At 51.7% G+C, this 24,938-nt stretch overlaps 1 protein-coding gene across 3 annotated transcripts in view; it reads right to left on the bottom strand.

Moving 5' to 3' along the window:
- Nucleotides 1-24,938, bottom strand: part of TESC (tescalcin) — a 58,734-nt gene that overhangs the window by 10,513 nt on the left and 23,283 nt on the right. For 2 of the 3 annotated variants that reach the window (XR_004257615.1, XM_032240901.1), the window contains exons 2-3: nt 24,499-24,568; nt 7,409-7,489 (exon numbers count right to left, since the gene is read on the bottom strand). Coding sequence is in view for 2 of the 3 variants with exons in the window: in XM_032240901.1 (XP_032096792.1) it covers nt 7,409-7,489; nt 24,499-24,568 (151 nt within the window). In the remaining variant the exon portion in view is untranslated. The remainder of the gene's footprint in view (nt 1-7,408; nt 7,490-24,498; nt 24,569-24,938) is intronic. The other variant, XM_032240910.1, reaches the window with a different exon arrangement.

Consider the following 24,938-nt stretch of genomic DNA (forward strand, 5'->3'; position numbering starts at 1 on the left):
TTTTCATAGAGCCCATGAACTAAGAAGACTTTTCGGGCTGGGCACGGTGGCCCACACCTGTAATCCTAGCACTCAGGATCACCTGAGGTCAGGAGTTCGAGACCAGCCTGGCCAACGTGGTGAAACCCTGCCTCTACCAAAAATACAAAAATTAGCCTGGTGTGGTGGTGCACACCTGTAGTCCCAGCTCCTTGGGAGGCTGAGGCAGGAAAATCTCTTGAACTCAGGAGGCGGAGGTTGCAGTGAGCCAAGGTCACGCCACTCCACTCCAGCCTGGGTAACAGAGGGAGATCCTGTCTCAAAAAAAAAAAAAAAAAAAAAAAAAAAAAAAAGATTTTTCACATTTCTATCTTAATTTTTCAGAGTCGGGGTCTCACTCTGTTGCCCAGGCTGGAGTTCAGTGGTGTGATCATAGCTCACGTCAGCCTTGAACTCCTGGGCTCAAGTGATCCTCCTGCCTTGGCCTCCCAACCTGCTGGGACTACATGTGTAAGCCATGCACCTGGCCAGTTTTCACATTTTTAAATAGTTGAAAAAATGCTTGTCAAAAAAAAAAACAGTCAAAAGAATAGTATTTCATGACAAGTAAAAATTACATGAAATTCAAATGTCAGTGTCCACAAATAAAATTTTATTGGCACACAGCCATGCCATTTAATTTATGCTTGTCTGCAAAGCCACCGAGGCTTCATGGTCTGCAAAGCCGAAAATATTTACTCTTTGTCTTTTTACAGAAAAAGTTGGCCAACTTTTGCTTGCTCTCACTAGTTCAAAATTTTAGGACGGTGACTAGCTGCGAGCATCTCTAAGTAATCTGTTTATACCCAAGTACAAAGTTCGCCAATGATTGAAAGTTTGTGATAAGTTAGGGCAGGTTTGAGGCGGGCCGTATCCATGTGCTTTTCGGAGGCGGCACAAAAGGGCTGGTGTTTGGGGGCGATGACACAGGGTATCCGTGCCCCACACCTGGCAGTGCCTGACACCCAGAGGAGGGGCTCAGAAACGTGTGGTCCAGCTCAGATCTTGGCAGTTGTTAAGAAAATAGCTTGGAGGCCAAGCGCAGTGGCTCACGCCTGTAGCCCCAGCACTTTGGGAGGCCGACGCAAGCCAATCGCTTGAGCTCTGGAGCTCAAGGCCAACCTGGACAACAGGGAGAAACCCCGTCTCTACAAAAAAAAAAAAAAAAAAAATTAGCTAGGTGCAATGGTGTGTATCTGTGGTCCCAGCTACTTGAGAGACCGACGTGGGAGGATCACTTGAGCCCAGGAGGTCGAGGCTACAGTGAGTCAAGACTGCGCCCCTGCCCTCCAGCCTGGGTGACAAAGTGAGACCCTGTGTCAAACAAAACAAAACAAAACAAAACAGCTTGGAGATGATTCCAAACTCAAGCTCCTGACCTACTCTCATCAAACCCTTATCACTGACCGACTGTGACTGTGCGAGTCCGAGGCTGCTGGACAGGCTGTCAGACGGCGGGCCAGCTGAAGGTTCTGCCACAGCCCCTCGCTGGGGCCCTTTGGAAAGGGGCAGGGCGTCACCAGCCTGGGATGACTAACAGTTCATGGCTAGGGCTTGGATATAGTACTTGGGTCCCACCAAATACATCTGCAATTCTCTCTTTAGAGGTGAAGCTACTATTCCTTTTCAGCACCCAGGCAATACGCTAACACCCCTACAACAGCCTCTAAGTGCCCCCTGGACTCCCAGTTTTATAATTTTTCTCTTCCAGGAGATTTTCCAGGGAGAGGTGGGGTTCCCAGCCTGGATTGGGGAAAGCAGCTCACGAAACTGCCCATCTGCGGGATGAGATCCGTCCTTCCCTGGGCTAGGAAGCCCCGTCTTGATGTGTTTTCGCAGGTCTCCCTTCTCCCTTTTATCGTAGGAAGCTCCACACCGCTCCTGCTGCAGGCTTTAAGAACCTCAAAGTTCTCACTGTGGGCGGCACAGGCCAAATTTACAGAGCATAAAAATAGCCCCCAGACTGACTGGGCTGCTCTGGAAGCACTTCCCACAGCGGTTGGCTCACATGTCCTTCCCAAGTGGTTCACGCTACAGCAAGAGGGATTAAAGTTAGATCTGGAAGTCTGTCACATCTTCACCCACCTGACAGACCCCCCCTTCCCTGGGTGAAGATGTGACAGACCCCCAGGAAAGGCAGGGCGTGTGTCCCTCTCTGGGAGCGCTGAGACCTGCACTTTCAGCCTCAGGACTCAATTTAAGGAACGAGGGTCCCTTCCCCTCCCAGCACTCCCATAGGTCTGCAGAGACCAATACCATGGTTTCCAAAGGCAATGAGAGCCAGCGCTGAGGAAACCCAGACAGAGCACCTGGAACCAGCCCCACCTGCTCTCCACTCCCAGGTTTTAAATAGAAGTTTTTTTGTTTAGAGATGAGGTCTCGCTATATTGCGCAGACTGGTCTTGAATTCCTGGGCCACGTGCAGTCCTACTGCCGCAGCCTCTTGAGTGGCTGGGCTTACAGGCGCATGCCACCCCACCCAGCCCTCTACTCCCATTTCTAAAATGAGCACCAGGATGAGGATCCGTGGACAGAAAACAGGGGCTACATCTAAATCTGCAACCCATGAGGGCAGGCCATGTTCATTCTTTTGGCAAAGATGCCCCCTTAACGTTCCCATTACCCTCTAAGGGGTGGAGCGCCTCTGGAAGTGGAGATGGTCTCTGCTGAAAACACCCCTTCCCCAAGACCTGTTCCCAGAGTCTCAGGAACACAGGCCAAGGCTGCTATTTCTTGAAAGGAAAACCCTATTTCCAGCACCTCCTCTGACACCCTCCTCCAGCTTCTCAGCATTCACAGGATGTGACGTGAAGCCCTTTTCCAATAGCTACAGGCTCCAGCTGTAGCCCACAAAGTCGTTCTGGGTGCAGGCAAGAGGAAAGCCTTTTTACAATCATCCCCTCCCTCGGTGACTTTTGGGCCAGCCTCAGTCATCGGCACCTCCCTTTCACCACACCCAGTTTCTCCAAGGAACAGCTGGAGGCTGAGGTCTGGGGACCTACAGGGGAGGCTCTCACCACCCCATACCTGGTCACCGCCCTCCGCGTCTGGCTCGGCCTAGGAGATCCCTGACCATCTTTCAATGGCAGCTCCGTCAGGCAGGCACCCTGAGAGCTGCCCTCAGCTCCAGACCCAGAGTCTCCAGGATGCCCCCAACACCCCCACATCCAACCACCACCAGCTTCACGCCTCTAGTCAATTCCCTGGGATCCTTCCTTTTCTCTCCTGGCCTCTGCAGCTGCCTGGCCCTGCCTGCACCTTCCTGTGCACTCCATATGCAGCCGGGGCGAGCTCTGCAAAATGCAAATCAGAACCTGTTGCTCCCTGCTTAGCACCCTCCTGGGGCCTCCCAGGTTCTCCTGGTAACCCCCAATCCCACCTGGCCTCCCAGGGCTGTAGGGTGGTCTCAGCCACCCATGCCAGCCCAGAACTCATGGCCCCTTCCCGCCTGTCCGTGCCTGGAGTCCTCCTGAGATATGGCCACTTGTTTCAATGCCTACCTTCTGAACACTCAATATTCCCAAATGACTGAGGTCCCTGCCCTCATCCTTCAGGGAGCCTCACACCTGTGCCAGTTCCCCCATGGCTCTGTCCTAAACTGGACCCTAGCCTCCGTCAGCCTGTCCCCAAGTCTGGCAGCTGCATGCCCAGTGTGCCCTCTTGTCTTCTGAAAACAGGGAGGTGTCCGCCCTGGCCCTTTCCCCACACCCCGTCTCCTGGAGAGCCACTGTTCATGGAAAACAGCCTGGCAGGTGCATGAATTCCACCACAAGAGCCAAAAACACAACTCCTGAGTCTGTTCAGGATCATGAGGCAGACAGACCCGAGGTGGAATCCCAGTTCCTAAAGGTGACAGATGACAGTTGACAGCCAAGTCACCTTGGGTCAAGTTTTTTTTTTTTTTTTTTTTTAAGAAATAAGAGCATACACTAACATGCACAGATCTGGTGTTTGGACAGGCATACGCCCCTGTGAAATCCACCTCTCATCCACCCCAGAAGTTCCCACTTCCAGCTTTACAACTGGCCAGAGTGGCACCCGAGCCTTTGGGAAACAAGCCTCATGCATACATACCCCTTACATGTGCACGTGTGCGCTCGCTCACATGCTCTCTCGCACACACACACATGCACATGCATGCGCACACACACGCACATACACACACACGCACATACACACACACGCACACACAGGCGCCCACTGGGCTCTGGCCCCCGTGCCGTCTTCCTGTCAGTGCTTCCAACTCTAGGTCCCCTGTCAGGGCCTGAGCCTCCCCCCAATGCCTGCTCTGGCTCATCTGGGGACTGGCCTAAGATGCACTGCCCACCTCCGAGTCCTTCCTCTGAGAACCAGGATTTAAAAGGAGGAGGGCACTGGATTCCACTCTGACTTTGCCACCGACTGTGAAACTTCACACGCTTCACACTCACTCAAGCCCCACAGACCCCTCCTCTCTGGCAGACATGACATCTGGCTGTGAAGATGCCTATGGGACCCGGTCTCTCACGCCGACTCCCAGCTCCAGCTCTTCTTTCTTATCTAGAACCTCCCAGGTGGCTCAAAGCTGCCGCTGCTCCCCAGCTCCCCAGGGCAGCCCCAGCCCAAGCCCGGGACCACGCCCCGCCCCTCCCTGGCCTCCACCTCCCATTCCCACCCCTACAACCGACCAGCAGCCGTGGTGACTTCTGCAAAGTGCAAACCTGGCTTACCCACCCCCGACACCCTCACATTAAAGTCCATCAGCACCCCCCAAATCCGCTCTGAGGCTGAAGGGAAGATCCCTGGTGCTGGTCCACAGATGCTGCCCGTTGCGGCCTGCCCTCCCCACGCCATGCTGGCCCCTCTGTGATCCAGCCAGGTCTCTCTGCCTCTGGGCTCCCCTGGTCCACAGATGCTGCCGATGAGGCCAGCCCTCCCCACACCACACGGGCCTCTAGGATCCAGCCAGGTCTCTCCCCTCTGGGCTCCCCAAGCTCCCTGTGCCACAAGGCCTTTGCACACACAGTTCCCATCACCTGGAACCTTCTCTCCCTGCATCTCCGGCTTAACTATTGGTCACTGTGTCGTCAGGCCTTGCCCCACAGGCTGCAGAGGAAGGCCCTTCATCTCCAGGGGCAGCCGAAGGACCCCCCCACCCCATGAGTAGTAGCCCCGGCTTCCAGTGGGACTCACGGAGGCTCAGTGCCTGGCCCAGGGTCCCACATCCCGGAACCAGGGTGAGTGGCTCCTCCCTGCACAGCTCAAAACCCAGCAGGGAAGTCCCATGGTCTCATCACCATGCCACACCTGTTCCCGTCCTTCCTCTTTCTGCCCATCCCCCGTTTCCCAGCCATCCTTGCAGGCATAGAGACACTGGGGCAAACAGGCTGGCTGGCTTCGGTGTGCCTGCCACAGGCCCCAGCAGCATGGGGAGGGTGTGCCCACCCCTACAGCCCCTCCCAGAGCCCCAGACGCCTCCAGGCTCCATCCTAGTCACCCAAGTCTTTCACTTTAAATAATACTGGACATCTGGGGCATGAGCTCTGGTCTGGGCCTCGGCTCTGGGACGCGGGACAAGGTGAGCACCTCTTTGTAAGCCACGGTGATGAACGTATGAATAGCTAACCTCGTGCTTCCCCACACACACCCCCGGCGCCCCTCACAGCAATCCTGCTAGGGAGGTGCTATGATTTTCTCCCTTTTATTTTGAGACAGAATCTCACTCTGTCGCCCAGGCTGGAGTGCAGTGGTGCGATCTCGGCTCACCGCAACCTCCGCCTCTCAAGCTGAAGTCATTCTCCTGCCTCAGCCTCCCGAGTAGCTGGGATTACAGGTATGCGCCACCACGCCTGCCTAATTTTTATAATTTTAGTCACGACAAGGTTTCACCATGTTGACCAGGCTGGTCTCAAACTCCTGACCTCAAGTGATCCGCTGGCCTCAGCCTCCCAAAGTGCTGAGATTATAGGCGTGAGCCACCGCGCCCGGCTGATTATCTCCATTTTAGAGATGGTGAAACTGAGGCATCTTCCCAGATGGCCCCCAAAATCCCTGCCTCCTGGTAGTCACGTCCCTGTGCTCCTCAAGAGTGGGGTGACCCAGTGACTTACTTCTAACAAAGAGAGCAGAAGGGATGTCATTTCCGAGATTCAGTTACAAAACGAGAGTGGCCTCCATGTGGGATGTGCGCTGAGTTTCATTCAAAGAGCTGGCTCTGGAGCTTGGAAGCTGCCACGCTGTGAGCAGCTCCGTGGAGGGGCCCAGGAGAGGCCTCTAGCCAGGAGCCACAGGCTGAAGCTGGAAACAGCTTCCCTGGGTGAGCCACGCAGTGAGACCTCAGCCCCAGTTGATGCCTTGGCTGAAGCTCACAAGACTTTGAGACCCCTAGCTAATGTGCACCCAGATTCCTTTCCTGACCCACAGAAATGATGAGATAGTAAACGCTTACCAATTTTTCTTTTCTTTTTTTTTTTTTGAGGAGTCTCACTGACTCTTGCCCAGGCTGGACAATGCAGCAGCACAATCTCGGCTCACTGCAACCTCTGCCTCCTGGGTTCAAGAGATTCTCCTGCCTTAGCCCTTGAGTAACTGGGATTATAGGCCACACCCAGCTAATTTTTGTATATTTAAGAGAGACAGGGTTTCACCATGTTGGCCAGGCTGGTCTTGAATTCCTGACCTCAAGTGATCGGCCTGCTTCGGCCTCCCAAAGTGCTGGGATTACAGGTGTGACCCATCCCGCCCTGCTAATTTTTAGAATTTTAGTAGAAACAGGGTATAACCGTGTTGGCCAGGCTGATCTTGAACTCCTGACCTCAGGTGATCCATCCACCTTGGCCTCCCAAAGTGCTAGGATTACAGGCATGAACCATCATGCCCAGCCTTGAATTTTCTTTTTTAAAAAGTCTTCCTCAATAGTTTTCTTAGAATTTTTCTAAGAGAATTTATTGTTTTTTAATTGTTATTTTACATTTTTTTATTCTTATTTTTTTGGAAACAGGGTCTCTGTCGCCCAGGCTGGAATGCAGTGGTCCGGTCATAGCTCACCGCAGCCTTGAGCTCCCGGCCTCAGGTAACCTCTCACCTCAGCCTCCCCACTAGCTGAGACTACAGGCGTGCACCACCATGCCTGGCTATTGTCTTAAGTTACTAAGTTTTGGGGTAGCCAAAGCTTAGTATCTCTGGACAGCCAGAGATAACAAATACAAAGGTCTAGAAGGCTTGAGGGAGCTGCACAGTCACCCAGCTATAAATCCAGAACGATCCAACCCCAAACCTGTGCTCATAGCCCTACCCCTACCCAGCTTAGCCCCTTCTTCTGGGCAGCAGCTTAAAGGGCTATTCTGAGCAATGAGATGTCACACAAGACAAAGGTACCCGCCACCGGGCTGGTTCACGGGAAAATGCTCACCTGTTGTCGAAGAAGGCACGAACAATTTTGGATCGGATGGGGTTGAGCTCCAGGTCCGGGACATTGTTGAAGTTCTCCTTGCTGGTTTCCAAGAAGGAGAGATACCAGGAAGAGAGTCAGAAAAGCGGCAGATGTCAGCTGGCATTTTCATCCTGTATCGAGCTGTATTCTGGATCCCCAGCAGGCCCCACAAGAATAGTTCAGAGTTAGGAGACAGAACTGGAATACGCTTCACTTATCTGCCCCTTCCCCTAACCGTCAGACTGGGCAAGAGCAGGGAGAATTTGGAGGCTCAAGATACTTTTCTTTTTTGAGACAGGGTCTCACTGTCACCGGGGCTGGAGTGTAGTGGTACGATCATGGCTCGCTGCGGCCTTGACCTACTAGGTTCAAGCAATCCTCTAGCCTCAGCCTCCCAAGTAGCTGGGACCACAGGTGCACGCCGCCACGCCTAGCTAATATTTTAAATTTTTTGTAGAGACAACGTGTTGACACATTGCCCAGGCTAATCTTGAACTCCTGGGCTCAAGTAATCCTCCTGCCTCAGACTCTCAAAGCACTAGGGTTACAGGTGTGAGCCACTGCACCTGGACTTGAAATACTTTTGAGAATCCAAGAGGTGGAATGGATGGTCATCTCCAAAAAAAAAAAAAAAAAAAAAAAAATGCAGAGACGTGGGATTCTGAGTTTTTGGAAACTGCCTGAAGCCCATCCTTAAAGCCCCAGGTCAGTATTCAGAGCAGTGGGGTGCTGGCTTGGAGCTCTGGAAAACAGTATGGCAGGTCCTCAAAGGTTAAATGTGGACTTAAAAGATGATCCAGCAATTCCACTGGGGATATGCCCAAGAGAAATAAAAACCTGTGCATGAATTTCATAGCAACATTGCTCACCATAAAGCAGAAACAATCCAAATGTCTGTCGACTCATAATTTAGAGGAAAAAAATGTGGTCCATACAATGAGTTTTTTTGTTTGTTTTTTGAGATGGAAGCTCACTCTGTCACCCAGGCTGGAGTGCAATGGTGTGATCTCTGCTCACTACAACCACAAGGGAGTATTTTTTAGCCATAACAGGAAATCAAGTACAAATACCTGCTACAACATAGATGAATCTAAAAAACATGATGCTAAGTGAGACCAGGCACGGTGGCTCATGCCTGTAATCCCAGCACTGTGGGAGACCAAGGGGGGTAGATCACTTGAGGTCAGGAGTTCGAGACCAGGCTGGCCAACATGGTGAAACCCCATCTCTACTAAAAATACAAAACTTAGCTGGGTGTGGTGGTGCACATCTGTAATCCCAGCTACCGGGAGGCTGAGGCATGAAAGTTGTTTGAATTGGGAGGTGGAGGTTGCAGTGAGCCAAGATCACACCATTGCCCTCCAGCCTGGATGACAAAGCAAGACTCCATCTCAAGAAAACAAACAAAACATTTTGCTAACTGAAAGAAGCCAGATACACATGGCCGCATGTTACACAATTCCATTTACATTAACTATCTAGAATAGGTAGGTACATAGAGGCAGAAAGCAGATTGGGGGTTGTCAGGGGGTTGGGAGAGGCCAGCTGAGGGTACAGCTCTCTTTGGGGAGCGATGAAAACATTCTAATGTTGACTGTAGTGCTGGATGCACAACTCGGTACATACAACAAATGTCACTGAATTGCACATTTTAATGGCTGAGTTGAATTATGTGAACTATGTGTATTATGTGAATTACATTTCACTAAAGCTGTAAAAAAAATAATAAAAAATAAGGCCAGCTAGGGGTGGTGGCATGGGCCTGCAGTCCCAGCTAGCAATGCAGGAGTCTGAGGCAAGGGGATCGTTTGAGCCCAGGAGTTCAAGGTTACGGTGAGCTATGAAGGTGCCACTGCACTGCAGCCTGGGGGACACAGTGAGACCTCATCTGTTAAAAAATAAAGCTTGGCTTGGGACAGGGGAGAGTGAATTTCACAGGACACCCCATAGCTGGCACAGGCATTGCTAGGTCCTAGAGGCTGCAGGTTTGCAGGCACAGAGGCAGAGGTGTCAGCCACTCCTTCACCTGCCTGCCCTCCTCCCTGCCCTTCACAGAAGGCAATCCTGGGTTCTCTGAATCCGCTTCCTGCTCACCTTTTCCTTCTGCTACATGGGCCTCCACGGGCAACGGAGGTCTTGGGAAGGACCCAGTGCACAGGCTGGTGATCCTAGGGAATAAGGGGTCAGGCCCAGGTGGGGAAGGCAGGAGTTATCAGCCCACTGAAAAGGAGGACGTCCGGGTGGGAAGTGACGGCGGGACAGTCATTGGAAGTGGGATTCAACACTAGAATAGACAGGTGCTGGCGAGGGGGAGGCAAAACAGACAGAGATTCCAAGCTGTTTGAGTTGGAAGATTCCACGAACGCCTCACTGGCTCCTGTGCTGCCCTGTTTTATGCATTGGACGGTGGGGATGGAGGCATGGAGAGGCATGGCAGGACCTGGCCCTGGTTCCCAGATCCCTGTGTCCCCGGCATGGCCTCCTGTCCCTCCCACCCAGGCCTTTCGGCTGAGTTCACTCGTGGCGTCTGGCCAAAGCCAGGAGTTGCATCAGGGAAGACTCATGTTTTAGATTCCCAGGAACCCAGTTCCAAAAAAAGAGGCAGACTCTGGACAGCTGGCCGGGAGAGAGGGGATGTTATTTGGCCATGAAAAAAATAAGGGTTTTTTTTGGCCATAACAAGGTTTTTTGTTTCATTTTGTTTTTTTGAGACAGAGTCTTACTTTGTTGCCTAGGCTGGAGTACAGCGGCATGATAGCTCACTGCAGCCTCTGCCTCCCGGGTTCAAACGATTCTCCTGCCTCAGCCTCCGAAGTAGCTGGGATTACAGGTGCCCACCACCATGCCCAGGTAACTTTTGTATTTTTAGTAGAGACAGGGTTTCACTAGTTGGCCAGGCTGGTCTTGAACTCCTGACCTCAGGTGATCCACCCACCTCAGCCTCCCACAGTGTTGGGATTGCAGGTGTGAGCCACTGCACCTGGCAAGGAACGAGGTTCTAATCCATGCCACAGCATGGCTGTGCCTGGAGGACATGCTGTCAGTGGAAGAAGTCAGACACAGAAGGCCCCTTGGTGTACGACACCATTTATGGAAACATCCAGGAAAGAGAAACACAGTGGAGAGGTGTGGTTTCCAGGGGCTGGGGACGGAGGTTGACGGGTAACAGAGCTTCTTTCTGAGGTGCTCTAAAATGGACCGCACACTTTCAATGGGTGAATTTTATAATATGTTAATTACATTTCCATGACGCTGTTAAAATTTTCTAAGTCTTTAAAAAAAAAAAAAAAAAGAACCATTGTGCTACTGCACTATGACTCCATTTACATAGAGAACAAAAAGTGACAACACGAACCTCTGCAGCTAGAAGTCAGGGTGATGGGGAACCACCCCGGAGTTGGGGGTGATCAGGAGGGAGGGCGAGGGGCTTTTGGGGGCCGGGAACATTCTGTCGCATGTTCTGTCTGTGGAAGTCCCTCGGCGTGTGACACACGCTTTTTTCTATACAGGTCCCACCCTCACTGCTCGCAGACAGCTAGATGTCCTGCCCTTTTTCCTCATTAGTGGGAGGGGACCACAGGAAGGGGCAGAATAGAGAGACCAGATTCCTGAATGAGTCAAGGTTACCAGGGGAGATGATCACATTCTACGAAATCACGATCCGATCCGATGACAATAACAGCGACAGCAGCTCACAAGTGTGCAAACGACTTGGCCGGAGACATCTCGTTTGCCGGGGTAACCCCACGAGGGAGCCTACTATCCCTGACACTTCAGGCTCAGCACAAAGAGGTTCGGGACCCAGCTTACCCAGTGGGGGCGTGGAAGAGCCAGCTTGGAAGCCCAGCAGAGTCCAGCCAGGCTCTCACCCCCAACACCCTGCTTCCCTACTCTCCCCAGCTGGCCAAACGGAACCCATTGTCCAAAGCCCAGATCCCTGACTGAGAAAGGGACCACGTGGAGCTCCAGAGGGATTCCTGGAGCCTCAGTTTCCCCATCTGTGAGACGGGTGCAGACCTAATCTTTCCCATATCAAAGGGGATGGTTCACGGTCGAACACGAGGTGGGGAGAGCACTGCTGGCCCAGGTCTGCCCCTCGCCAGGCACATGGTCTTGAGTAAGTCACGGCACATCTCCAAGCCGTGGATTTCTCGTCTATTTCTCATCTGTAAAATGGGGATCATAGGACTATCCAGGTAGCATGATGGGGCTGACGTGATCAAATGAGAGAAATCCACATAAGGGCTGAGCAGACTGCTTGACTCAGGGTGAGCTCTTAATTTTAAAATAATAACAGTAATACTGGCGGCAGCAGCATCAGTAATTGCTGCAGCAGTATTAACAGCAGTAATAATAATAGCAGCTAACCTATGTACACTCAAAATGTAAGGTACTGTTCTAAGAGCTTTACATTATTACACAGGGCTCACAACAACCCTATAAAGTAGGTAGTTATGCCCGTTTGATTTTTTTTTATTTTTTGAGACAGAGTCTTGCTCTGTCACCCAGGCTGGAGTGCAGTGGTGCCATCTCGGCTCTCTGCAAGCTCCACCTCCCCGGCTCAAGTGATTCCCGTGCCTCAGCCTCCTGAGTAGCGGGTATTGCAGATGTGCGCCATCACGCCCGGCTAATTTTTGTATTTTTAGTAAAGACGGGGTTTCACCATGTTGGCCAGGCTGGTCTCAAACTCCCGACCTCAGGTGATCTGCCCACCTCAGCCTCCCAAAGTGCTGGGATTACAGGTGTGAGCCACTGCACCAGGCCCGCGCCCATTTTAAAGATAAGGAAACTGAGGCAGAGAGATAAAGCCACTTCTCATTGTTAAGAATGATGCCGGCTGGCTTAGGCAGTGGCATGGAGCCTGGCCCTCAGGGACTTTCCCTAAAAATTGCCAACATCCCTTTTCAACAAGAAGAGCACCGGCCTTCAGTCCAGCGCTTAGGATGGGCTAACCTTTCCGTTTCACCAGTTTCATGCTCCATCAATAATCGTGTCAGTTTTGTTTTCCTTCCTCCCCAGGTCCTCACTGGGCTGGATGAACCGGCTCCGCTGAAGGTTTCTCAGCCCAGGCTGCAGCCATGGGAACAGGCTCTGCCTCACCTTAGAGCCCAGGGCTGAGGCAGGTCACTGCCCTCGGCGGGAGCCGATTCTCATTGGCCAGTGGTCCTGCCCCAGTGACCATCAGTGTAGGGGGTTGTCCATGAGGGCTCCAGAGCCACACACTTTCCAGGTCTCCCCAGGGTGGGGAGCTTGAGCCGCGGTAAAAACAGGGTTTCACTTTATTGCCCAGGCTGGTCCTGAACCCCTGGGCTCAAGTGATACTTCCACCTTGGCCTCCCAAAGTGCTGAGATTACAGAACCCGCATTTTAACGCAATCCCCAGAGCATTCATGACAATGTCCCCCTGGATTCCCGAAGGGCTCTTGTGACGTCAAGCTGTGCTAAGCACTGCACACTTAATCACCCCACATAATCACAAGTGGCAACAATGATGATCCCATTTTACAGACCAGAACACAAGGCCCAGAGAGGCAAAGAGACTAAGCCACAGTCACACAGCTAGAGTTGGCACGGAACTCCAGCTCTGACCCCCACCGCTGGCTCGAACCATCTCATGCGCTTCCTCACTCTTACCACTTCCTTCCGGTTATGTGTTTTTACCTTAAAGAGAGGGAAAGAGCGAGAGAGCTCCTCCTTCACCATCTGCTCCCACCCAGCCCCCAGCCCAAGAGGCCCCACCTGGGACCCAGGAAGAGGGCAGGATAAGCGTCAGGCCGACAAGAAGGGAAGGACCCGACTCAAAACACCACCGAGGACTCTGCTGGGCTCTTCCTCAAGCCTCGTGGTCTGGGTTGGTTTCCGGCGGCTTTTGGGGCGCAGCTCAGTTGCAAAGTTCTCTCTACGGGTATTGAGCTCAGAGCTGCCCAGTTCCTCCAACTACCACAAGGTTAACCGACCTCCAAAGGGCGAGTGCAGCCAGGCCCAGGTTCTCAGGCTGGAGCTCCTGCCTCCCGCTGTCCACCCACCTGGGCTCCCCGCACTGAGGGAGGCCACTTTGGTGTTTCCTCCGCAGGGCTGCCTGCCCAACGCCCCGCTGAGTTCCCCTTCCTGCGCTCACCATTCAGCTTTGCTGTTTCCCACAGTGGGGAAACTGAGGCCCCACAGGAACTCTTGAAGGCAAAGACTGCGTGTCATTCAGCACACGTCTTCCCAGTAGTGACGCTACTCAAAGTGTGGTTCCTGGGCCGGCAGCATCAGCATCACCTGGGAGCTTATTAGAGATGTGCCATCTCTCCCTACCCCAGACCTACTGAATCAGAGCCTGCGTTAATACGGTGGTGTGATCGTGGCGCACTGCAGCCTTCAACTCCCACACTCAAGTGATCCTCCCTCCTCAGCCTCCTGAGCAGCTGGGACTACAGGTGTGCACCACCACGCCAATTTTTTTTTTTTTTTTTTTTGTAAAGACAGAGTCTCAATATATTGCCCAGGTTGGTCCTGAACTCCTAGACTCAAGTGATCCTCCCACCTTGGCCTCCCAAAGTGCTGGGATTACAGAACCTGCATTTTAACGCAGTTCACATGCACATGCTGGCCTCTTAATCCCTCAATGTTTCAAAGTACCTGGAATTGTCCAAATGCACCAGGCAATTCTCCTAACCACGTTTTTGCACAGAAGAGTCTGGCAAGAAAGGCCTGGTCCTTTTGCCCCTGGCAAATGCCTCCTCCAAAAGCTGGGTAACATCACCAAGACCATTCCCCCAGGGAAAAAAACCTCCTCATCCCTGTCCCTTCCCCTTGTCAGCCCCCAACTTCCCCTGACACCTGGCATTTCCTTCTTACACTGGGAGCAACTCAGTGACAAGCATTTGAGCCCCTTCTAGGAGCCAGGCACTGTTCTGGGTGTCAGCTACAGAGGTAAACGAGACAGACACGATCCCTTATAGAGAATCCAGGAGAGCATAAAAAAGGTGGGAAATAAGAGTATCTCAGGCAGTGATGAGTACTTTGCAGAGAAATTCAGCAGAGAAAGGGGGATGGGGCCCACAGGAGGCTGGTATGAGTTTAAATGAGGTGGTCAGGAAAGGCCACAGGGACAAAGGTGACATTTGAGCAGAGACCTGAAGAAGGGGAGGTTCTCGACTCCCAGGGCACATTTGACAATGGGGTGAACAGAAAGAATGTTCATGTAACTTGGGCAAAAAGAACTGGGGAGATGAGCGTAGCAGGGGCCTGCAGGACACTGAGAGGCCTCAGCGGTGGCTCTGACTCCCCGTGGGTGAGACAGAACATCTTCAGCAGAGAAGAGACATTCTCACAGGACCTTCCCACACAGGACTATGAGCCTGGATGGTGGGGGGCAGTGAAGACAGACACAGGGGGATCAGGGAGAGGGCTGTTGCGGTGGCCAAGGCCAGAGACCATGGTGGCTGGATGGGGGCGGGGTGGAGGAGCAGAGGAAGAAGGGGAGAGAAGCAGCAAATCCTGGGCTTGTTGGGAGGTAGAAATGGCAGTTTGCTGATGAACTGGAGGCAGGGCTGAGGAAGGGAGGAATCAAAGGTGACACCGTAGGGAACTGTAAAGCTGCCACTCACCGCAGAGGAATGGGGGACCTCTGGGAGGGGTGAGGAGTTGCTTGCTTTGGGTTTTTTTTGTTGTTGTTTTTTGTTTTTGAGATGGAGTCTTGCTCTGTCTGGGCTGAAGTGCCTGGCATGATCTCAGCAATCTCTGCCTCCTGGCTTCAAGCGATTCTCCTGCCTCAGCCTCCCGAGTAACTGGGATTACAGGCATGCACCACCACACCCAGCTAATTTTTGTATCTTTAGTAGAGACAGGGTTTCACCATGTTGGCCAGGCTGGTCTCGATCTCTTGACCTCGTAATCCACCTGCCTCGGCCTCCCAAAGTGCTGGGATTACAGGCATGCGCCACCGCCCCCGGCCTGCTTTGGGGCATGTTAAGCAGCATGCCATTTGGATATCAAGTAGATAGGCAGTTGCTCTGTGAGTAAGGAGCTCAGGGGAGAGGTCCTGGGAGGACCTGGCCAGGCACAGTGGCTCACACCTCTAATCTCAGCACTTTGGGAGGCTGAGGTGAGTGGATTGCCTGAGCCCAGGAGGTCGAGATCACCCTGGGCAACAGGGCAAGACCCCATCTCTACAAAAAATCCAAAAATTAGCCGGTCATGGTGGTACATGCCTATAAGTTCCAGCTCTTCGGGAGGCTGAGGAAGGAGGATTGCTTGAGCCTAGGAGGTTGAGGCTGCGGTGAGCCAAGATCACACCACCGCACGTGAGCTTGGGCGACAGAGCAAGATCAAAAACTAAGCAGGAGCTAACATACAGGTGGTGTTTCAGGCCACATCTGTGCATTTTATTTCAAGGACAAAGAAAGCCCAAGTCATTGCTTCGGCCAAGGCAACCCTCCACGATCCGCCCCCACTCTCCGGTTCCCCTCTTGTGCTGGGCCCTCTGCCTACAGCTCCCTCCCTCTTCTCTTCACACACCGGCTCCGTCTCTCCTGGTCTCAGCCCAGATGTGGTATCCTCGGGGCGCCTTCCGTGACAACTTACCCCAAGGACCCTCTCCTCCCTAGGGTTCCGGGGGAGTCTGTCTACCCCATTTCCTTCCTTTAGCGTATTTCTTTTTTCTTCTTTCTATCACCCAGGCTGGAGTGCAGTGGCGCAATTTTGGCTCACTGCAGCCCCCACCTCCTGTGTTCAAGAGATTCCCTTACCTCAGCCTCCCGAGTAGCTGAGACTATAGGCACCTGCCACCACGCCTGGCTAATTTTTGTATTTTTAGGAGAGACAGGATTTCACCATATTGGCCAGGTTGGGTTGGAACTCATGACCTCAAGTGATCTGCCCACCCTGGCCTCCCAAAGTGCTGGGATTACAGGCATGAGCCACTGCGCCCAGATAACCTTTAGTGTTTCTCATGCTATAGCATGAACCGCCTGTAGTGTTCTGACTACCCCTCAAGCACACAAGCATCACAACAGGAGCACCCCAGGAGGGGAGGGGGAACCTCCCCTTTTCAGCCCCACAGGATCCTCAGCTCTAAAACCCACCACACACAAGGCCCTAGACACCTGCAGGCTTGTAAGCAAGGACCATGACAGTACTGACCATCGTGGGAAAAGAATCGCTATAAAAGTTTTATACGCGAGTAGCCGCTAATGAAACTAAGGCTGTTTGGAAAGCTGCTTTCGGCCTTGGGAACGCCTCCGTACCTTTTCACACCAAACTATCCCCTTGGCGGCTCTCCTCCTCAAGTCTGCCTTAACACTCTCACCTAAGCAGATGTGCGAGTCCAGCTGCCTCACTCCCGCTGTCTCTTCTGGGCAGCTTTACGGCTACGATAGCAGGTTTTCTTCTTTAAGTGAACGTGCATCATCCTAGCTGAGTCTTACAGGGAAGACTCTCTGCCTTTGGAATATATCAAATTCTGATGGTGAAACGGCGGGCCTCAGCAGCTTCCTTGTGAGTATAGTATTTCTAAAAAAATAAACTGTGGAGGTCAGGCACGGTGTCACATGCCTATAATCCTAGCACTTTGGGAGGTTGAGGTAGGAGGAATGCTTGAGCCAGGAGTTTGAGACTAGCGTGGGCAACATAGCAAGGCTCACATCTCTACAAAAAAAATTTTTGTTTTTTAAATTAGCTGGATGCGGTGGTGCACACCTGTGGTCCCAGCTACAGCTGAGGAGGCTGAGGCAGGATGGCAGCTTGAGCCCAGCAGTTGGAGGCTGCAGCAAACCATGATTGCACCACTGCACCCCAGTCTGAACAGGGCGAGAGCTTGCCCCACCCTTTCAAAAAGTGGTCATATCATAGGCAGGTTAAAAGCAAAGCAAAGTGACTAGATGAAAAGGGGATGTGTGAAAAGCAAATCACTGCAGTAGTTTGCTGCCACAGCTCTAGAATGAGCCAGCTTTGCTTTCGAATTGAGGCCCTACTGTGGAATTTTAACTTCTTCAGCCTCAGTTGTTTCATCTGTAAAATGGGGATAATAACATCAACCTCAGAGGGCTCCTGAGACTACGTGAGTGCTGAGCCCAGCACCTGGCACATGCGAGCACTCAGCTGATGGCAGCTGGGCTCCCGTTTCTGCACACAACCCTGTGCTTTTTTTTCTTTTTGAGATGGTCTCGCTTTATCACGTAGGCTGGAGTGCAGTGGCGAGACCACAGGTCACTGCAGCCTCAATCTCCCGGGCTTGAGCGATCCTCCCACCTCAGCCTCCCAAGTAGCTAGAACCACAGGTGCATGCCACCATGTCTGGCTAATTTTTAAGTTTTTTTTGGAGAGATGGAGTCTCACTATGTTGCCCAGACTCCTGGACTCAAGCAATTCTTCCACCTCGGCCTCCCAAAGTGCTGAGATTACAGGTGTGAGCTGCACACTGGGCCCACCCTGTGCTAACTTCAAAAATGGCAAAGCAGTCGTAAGAACACTGCTGAGGGGACGGGCACAGTGGCTCAGGCCTGTAATCCCAGAAATCTGAGAGGCCAAAGTGGGCAGATCACCTGAAGTCAGGAATTCAAGATCACCCTGGCCAACATGGTGAAACCCTGTCTCTAACTAAAAATACAAAAATTGGGCCAGGCGCGGTGGCTCATGCCTGTAATCCCAGCACTTTGGGAGGCCAAGGCGGGCGAATCATGAGGTCAGGAGATCGAGACCATCCTGGCTAACATGATGAAACCCTGTTCCTACTAAAAATTCAAAAAACTAGCCAGGTGTGATGGCACGCACCTGTAATCCCAGCTACTTGGGAGGCTGAAGCAGGAGAATCACTTGAACCCAGGAGGCGGAGCTTGCGGTGAGCTGAGATTATGCCACTGCACTCCAGCCTGGGAGACAGAGCAAGACTCTGTCTCAAAAACAAAACAAAGCAAAAAATTAGCCGGGTGTGGTGGTGGGTGTATGTAATCCCAGCCACTTGGGAGGCTGAGGCAGGAGAATCGCTTGAACCTGGGAGGGGGGAGTTGCAGTGAGCCAAGATCGTGCCACTACACTCCAGCCTGGGTGACAGAGCAAGACTGTCACAGAGGAAACAAAAAAGAACACTGTTGAGGGAAGAAAAACAGGACCTGGAGTGAGGAAGCTATGCTGATGCCCCACTGTCTGAGCTATCAGAACATAGGGCTGCATGCTGGTGGCCTTCGACACGGAGCACGGAGTCCTTTTCTCTTCCCTGTGCACGTCTGTGGCTGTGTTTACCTCTGGAATTACTCCACATTCAACGGCTTGATGAATCTAAAAATATTTTTGTAATGTGGCTTTATCTAATCAAGCCTCCTAATGGCCTGACCACTATGTCCGAAGTATTCCATAGCGTCTATATCTGGCATTTATAAGCCTGCCAGGGTGCTATCAGGAAGTTAAAAATTGCTGTTCAAAACGTTCACCAGTTAAGGGGCCCAACAAGAGAAGGAGAAAGTGCAAGAAGCCATTTCTTCATTTCCTTCATTATCTAAAGTTTTGACCTTTTAACAGGTTTACCTGGAGGTCTCTTCCACTTGTAGGAAAATTTCTGAGGACAAAGGGCCACCTCCATGGTAGGAAGCTAAAGAGCGTGTTAGAATTCCGTAGATATTCCTTTTTTCCCTATTCAGGTGTTTTGCCAAGAGGCCACAGAACTCAGTGGTTTGTGGTCTGGATGAATTCAGGTCTTGAGGATCCTGAAGCATATTCAGTTTTGGGGTAACCTCTTTTAAAAAGGGAATATAACAAAATAATTTTTTTTTTTTTTTTGAGACAGAATCTCGCTCTGTCGCCCAGGCTGGAGTGCAGTGGCACAATCTCAGCTCACTGCAACCTCCCCCTCCCAGGTTCAAGCAATTCTCCTGCTCCGCCTCCCGAGTAGCTGGGATTACAGGAGCGTACTACCACACCCAACTAATTGTTGTATTTTTAGTAGAGACGGGGTTTCATAATGTTGGCCAGGCTGGTCTGGAACATCTGACCTCAAGTGATCTTCCCACCTCAGCCTTCCAAAGTGCTGGGATTAGAGGAGTGAGCCGCCATGCCCAGCCAATAATATGAATGCTCTAAAAATCAGGAACTGAGCTCCATAAAGAACCCATCCAAAAGTAAAGCCTTGAAGTGGGGCTTTCAAGGCCATATGATGAACCCTCCCCTGGATGTCCTGAGATGACCTTGGAAAGAGATGGGACCAGACCCAACACAGATAAGCAATGGTGGCTTAAAAATAAAATCAATTTTGGTCCATCACTTGCCTCATGGGAGTTTGTAAAGCTATATTCAATTTGCCAAGCTGCACGTTTAGAAACTCAATTCTTCTTTCAGCTTTTAAGCGTAACTCGCAACTTACAAATCTTATTCATCTGCATCTAAAGCCTGTGGGTTTTGAATGATCGTTTTTAAAAGGCCTTTTGCATTCAAGGTTTTCACAAGCCTCCTGTGGGATCCTGATAAGCACATGGGCCCTTTGCTTTCTAAGAGGGAGAGGGCAAAGGGGGTGGCACCCTCTCCCCCATCGCAGATTGCAGTGGGGTGCCAGGGGTCTTCACTAGGAACCCCAATCAATGCCATGCTCATGTGGTGGAATGTCCCCAGAAAGAAAATGAATTTTGTCCATGCTCTGAAACCCCAGCACAGCCCCTGGGCTGTGGCCTGTCGGACAGCTTCCAAAACGTGCCAGGGATCTGAGGGGGCTGAAGACCAGGCCTGGGGTCACTTAAAAAACCCCTGGCAGAGTGGGGACAACACTGGGGACCAGTTCCCAAACCAGGGCTGCTCAGGCGAAGACGGGTAAGGAAAGCTCAGGGGAACCTTGAAGAGCTGCCCGATCTCCCTTCTGGAGGCCCTGGAGAGTGGATTAGGATTAGGCAAAGCAGTTCTGGGAGGCTGGGAGGAGGCCCTTCCTGTAGGCCTGTTTGCATAAGAAGCTGTGGTCTGTCACCTCCTTCCTGCAGGCTGGGCCAGGGTTGTCACTATGTGCAGCTGACACAAACCTTGAAACTGACTGAAGCTCTGAGACCAGAGTGGTGGTGACGGGAATTACAAACACACCCCTGCACTGAGGCAGTGAGACTGAGGTCCTCAGAGGCCACTTGCAAATCAAGGCAATGCCCACGGCTTCCTACAGGAGGATCTTGGCACTGGGTTCAAATCCCAGCTCCTCCACTTATAAGCTGTGTGACCCAGGGCCGGATACATGGCCTCTCTCTCCAGCTTTACTTTCCCATCAGTAAAATAGGGAAAGTGAGCGTCCCTACCTCCACCTCCTGTGGGGTTCTATAGGACTGAAGTCAGCCTGGGTGACGTGGTAAGACCCCATCTCCACAAAAATACGAAAAATTAGCAAGGTGGTACACACCTGTAGTCCCAGCTACTGAGGGGGCTGAGGCAGGGGGGGCACTTGAGCCTGGGAGGTCAAGGCTGCAGTGAGCCGAGATTGCACCACTGCACACCAGCCTGAGCAACAACGTGAGACCCTATCAAAAATTTTTAAAAAAACTGAAGAATACACTCCTGCTGTGTAGCACATAAAACAGCTTCAAGTAATAAGAGCTTACATTTGTGAGCTGTTTCTACATGCCAAGACCGCTGCTAAATTCTTTCACCTGGATTATGTAAACCTAACGAGGGAAGTACTATTAATTGCAACAGGCCTCAGTGTGCCATGCTTCCTGTGCTGTCAAGAACTTTGTTAGTCATTATATTCACTCCTCATTCCTTTCATTCATTCATCCCTTCACTCACTCATTTAACTACTCTCACAGCACCTACTGTTACAGGCCCTGGACTCAGCACTTGGGCCAGGGAAAAAGATGATCAGTTCCTACCCCCGTAAGAAGCCAGTCTGCTGGGGTAAGGGGATGGGGATCAGTTAGAATTCTGTGCTGTGAATGTGGGGATGGGGCACCCCCAGACTGTGGGACTTCAGGGGGCAGGAGAAATATCTTGGAGGATGTGGTCCACACTGAGGCCTCAGTAAAGCAGAAGCCAGCATCTACACACCTTTGTGAGCCCCACATAAAGAGCACAAAGATGACCTTGATGGCACAAGGGAGCCACTGAGGGCTGTTAAGCAGGGGCTGCTCACTGGATCCTTTGAATGATCCTGCCATGCAGACACACTGACGGCTTGTGCAAGGGCAGTCCTGGGGATGGGTGTACAGGAGAGGGGCAAACAGGGTTTGGGGTGGCAGGGCAGGACCAACAGCTCACATTTCTAAGCTGAGCCTGGGCAGGTGAGGCCTGGAAGGCAGGAGTCTGGCGCCATCAGCACAGAGTATGCAGGAGGAGGACGCTCTGCCCACTCAACCCTGGAGGACCTACTATGCACTGTCCACGGTGCTGGGCAACCGCTGCCCTTGTTAGAAATGCAGAGTCTCAGGCCCCACCCCTGAGACTGCAGAAGCAAAACCTGCATGGCAGCAAGATCCCCAGGTGATCCGAACACACTCAGTTGGAAAAAAAATGTTGTGGGGAACACCATTTTAGCAGGTCACCCCATAAGCCTATGGGGGGCCTCCAATGGCAGCACATCCTCCTCCTCACACAGCATCTGGGTCCCCACCACACTCAGACAGACACTCAGGATGGGGTGGAATAATAACAGCCCCATTTGCCAAATGCCTGTGAATGCAGCTTAGAGCTAAATTGCCCTGCTTGCACCTGCTCATGTTTTTTTCTGGAGATAAGGGTCTCGCTGTGTTGCCCAGGTTGGTCTTGAACTCCTGGGTTCAAGCGATCTTCCAGCCTTGGCTTCCCCAAGTGCCGAGTTTATAGGCTTGAGTCACAGAGCCCGCCCCACAGTTCATTTTTTATGCTCAAATCAAATCCCTGGTGACCACGCTCACTTTCCAGATGAGGAGACTAGCTGAGAGAAACAAAGTGACCAGCCCGAAGTCACACAGCCAATGGCATGAAGGATTCTAACACAGTTGGACTCCGAAGCCTGGGGTTTTGCCTCTGCATCTCTATGCATGTAGAGTATGAGCCTAAAGTTCACCACCCAAGGTTGGACGCATCTAATGCCAGATGCATAACGATAAGTCCAAGGCAGTTTGTTACAGGGCTGGGGGTTCCACTTGCTGGGAAACTGCTCGAGGACAAAGGGGCTCTGCCTTCCCACATCCTCCACTGTGAGCTCCACGGCGGCTGCAACTACCAGCATAGGTACCAAGCACCCGGTGCACAGCAGATGTGCACGAACTTTCTGAGACAGGGTGTCTCTCTGTCGCCCAGGCTGGAGTGCAGTGGTGCACTCACAGCTCACTGCAGCCTTGAACTCCCAGGTTCAAGTGATCCTCCTGCCTCAGCTTCCCAAGTAGCCAGGATTCCATGTGTGCACCACCACCCTGGCTAATTTTTAAATATTTTGTAGAGGAGGGGTCTTGCTACGTTGCTCAGGCTGCTCATGAACCTCTAAAGAAATAAGCAAAGCATCCCCTTGACACTGTTTTCCAACATCCAGTATCCACATGTGCTACCTTCTCTTTACACCTCAGTGCCCTGCCGACTTATGTCACCCTACAAACTCCTCAGCCTACGGCCCCAGGAGGATTCACCTTGCCCTGGTGAAACCACCCACCCTCCATCTCTGCCTGTGGAGGAAACTGAGACCAGGCCCCCGGCCCTTACAGCTCTGGGGGAAACATTTGCAGGTCTGGTCTTTGGCCATGACAGTTGGCTCAGACTCAGGCATGTGACCCCATCAGAGCCAATGAGAAGACAGGTGACTCTTCCGCTGGGCTTGGGGTCTCTCTCCTCCACTGGGCTAGGTGGGCAAGATAAGTAAAATTATAGGTATAAATTTTAATTGTCTTTAAGTCAGCCCTGGATGCAATCAAACTGAGACCAGAGGCCATAAGAACCATGAGATCGTCAGAATCTGAGCTCTGGAAATTAATTTAAGAATGCAATATAGGCTGGGCGCTGTGGCTCACGCCTGTAATCCCAACACTTTAAGAGGTCAAGGGGGGCGAATCACGAGGTCAAGAGATCAAGACCATCCTGGCCAACATGGTAAAACCCCTTCTCTACTAAAAATACAAAAAGAAATTAGCTGGGTGTGGTGATGCACACCTGTAATCCCAGCTACTCGGGAGGCTGAGGCAGGAGAATCACTTGACCCCAAGAGGCAGAAGTTGCAGTAAGCCAAGATTGTGCCACTGTACTCCAGCCTGGCAACAGAGCAAGACTCCATCAAAAAAAAAAAAAAAACAAAAAAAAAAAAACAGAACTGGATTTACAATACGCCTGTGTTTACACACACAAGAGAAAATAGATATTTACATGTCAGTTTCCATAAAACCTAGGGGAAATTTAAGTCTGTTTACTAAGAAGGAAGTTTTCCTGGAGTATTAAAAGGTTTGTTTCAAAGTTCCAACAAACTGTAACCTTGAGACCCTGAATGCTTATTTAGGAAACTACACCTGTTAGAAGTTTATGGTAGAAATTTGTTCAACTTGAAGCTTCCTCATGAACTCTGTGTGATGACCAACTCACTGACAAGGACCTCTCACTGACCTAGTTGCAGGTAATTCAAGCAGCACTCACTTGTAATCCCAGCTACTCAGTGTTGATTTTCCTTAACAGAAATCTGAGGCAGCTACCCTCACCTTACCTGAGGCTGGAACTAACCCTGAAGCAGGGGAGTTGGGGGTTCTGATGACGGCCCGAGCCCCTACTTGGGGCTGCACCACAACTGATTCATCTTTGTGTCATGGCAGTTGGCAGGATCCTGGAATCTAACAGGTCCTCATGTGCGTCTGAGATTCCAAGCACATTCCATGTGAGGAAGTCAGGGGAGGGCAGGGGGTGGCTGAAGAGCCCTTCCTCACTTCCGAGCTAGCTGTAATTTATGATTGTGTGATCCTCATAGAAACATGAGTGCTTCTTTCCTCACCATTTGGGAACTTCTTGTCTTAGAAGAGACCAGAAGCATTAAAACAACTACGGTTTTGCTGCAGGGAACGGGGCAACCCAGGGGCTCTTGGAGAGCCACTCGGCATTCAAGGAAAGAAACAGAACGAGAAATCCGAGAGGGGAGGGACCTACCCGGCACCCAAATCCGCTGCCGATCTTACCGAATGGTAGGCTGGTCTCCGCTCAGCTGCTTGAATCTCCGATGGAGCTGCTCGATCTGATCCGATGAGACTGAGAAGTGGGGGAGAGAGAGAGAAATGAGACAGAAAAACACATCGCTGACTGCAGGGAGAGGCTGCAGATACTCTTCTGCCCATCCCCACCGGCTGCTGCACCTCTTCTACAAGCATCTCCCACCATGGCAAAAGCGAGCGCCGGGTGAAGCAGCAGAGGAAGGATTTCCCGTTCTTCCCAGAAACGCAGCTCTGCAGTGATCAGCTCCAACTGCCTTAGTAATGACAATACAACTAGTCCTAAAAGCTCCCGAGACAGAGCAGTCATGAACCAGGCCATTCTCCCAACCTCTGACCTTCCTAGTCCACTAAAGAGAAACATTTTTTTTTTTTTTTTCCTGAGGCAGGGTTTCACTTCTATCACCCAG

This window comes from Sapajus apella, unplaced genomic scaffold (assembly GCF_009761245.1).
Source record: "Sapajus apella isolate SASKATOON/1434 unplaced genomic scaffold, GSC_monkey_1.0 scaffold2, whole genome shotgun sequence".
In the NCBI taxonomy this organism is placed as follows: Eukaryota; Metazoa; Chordata; class Mammalia; order Primates; family Cebidae; genus Sapajus; species Sapajus apella.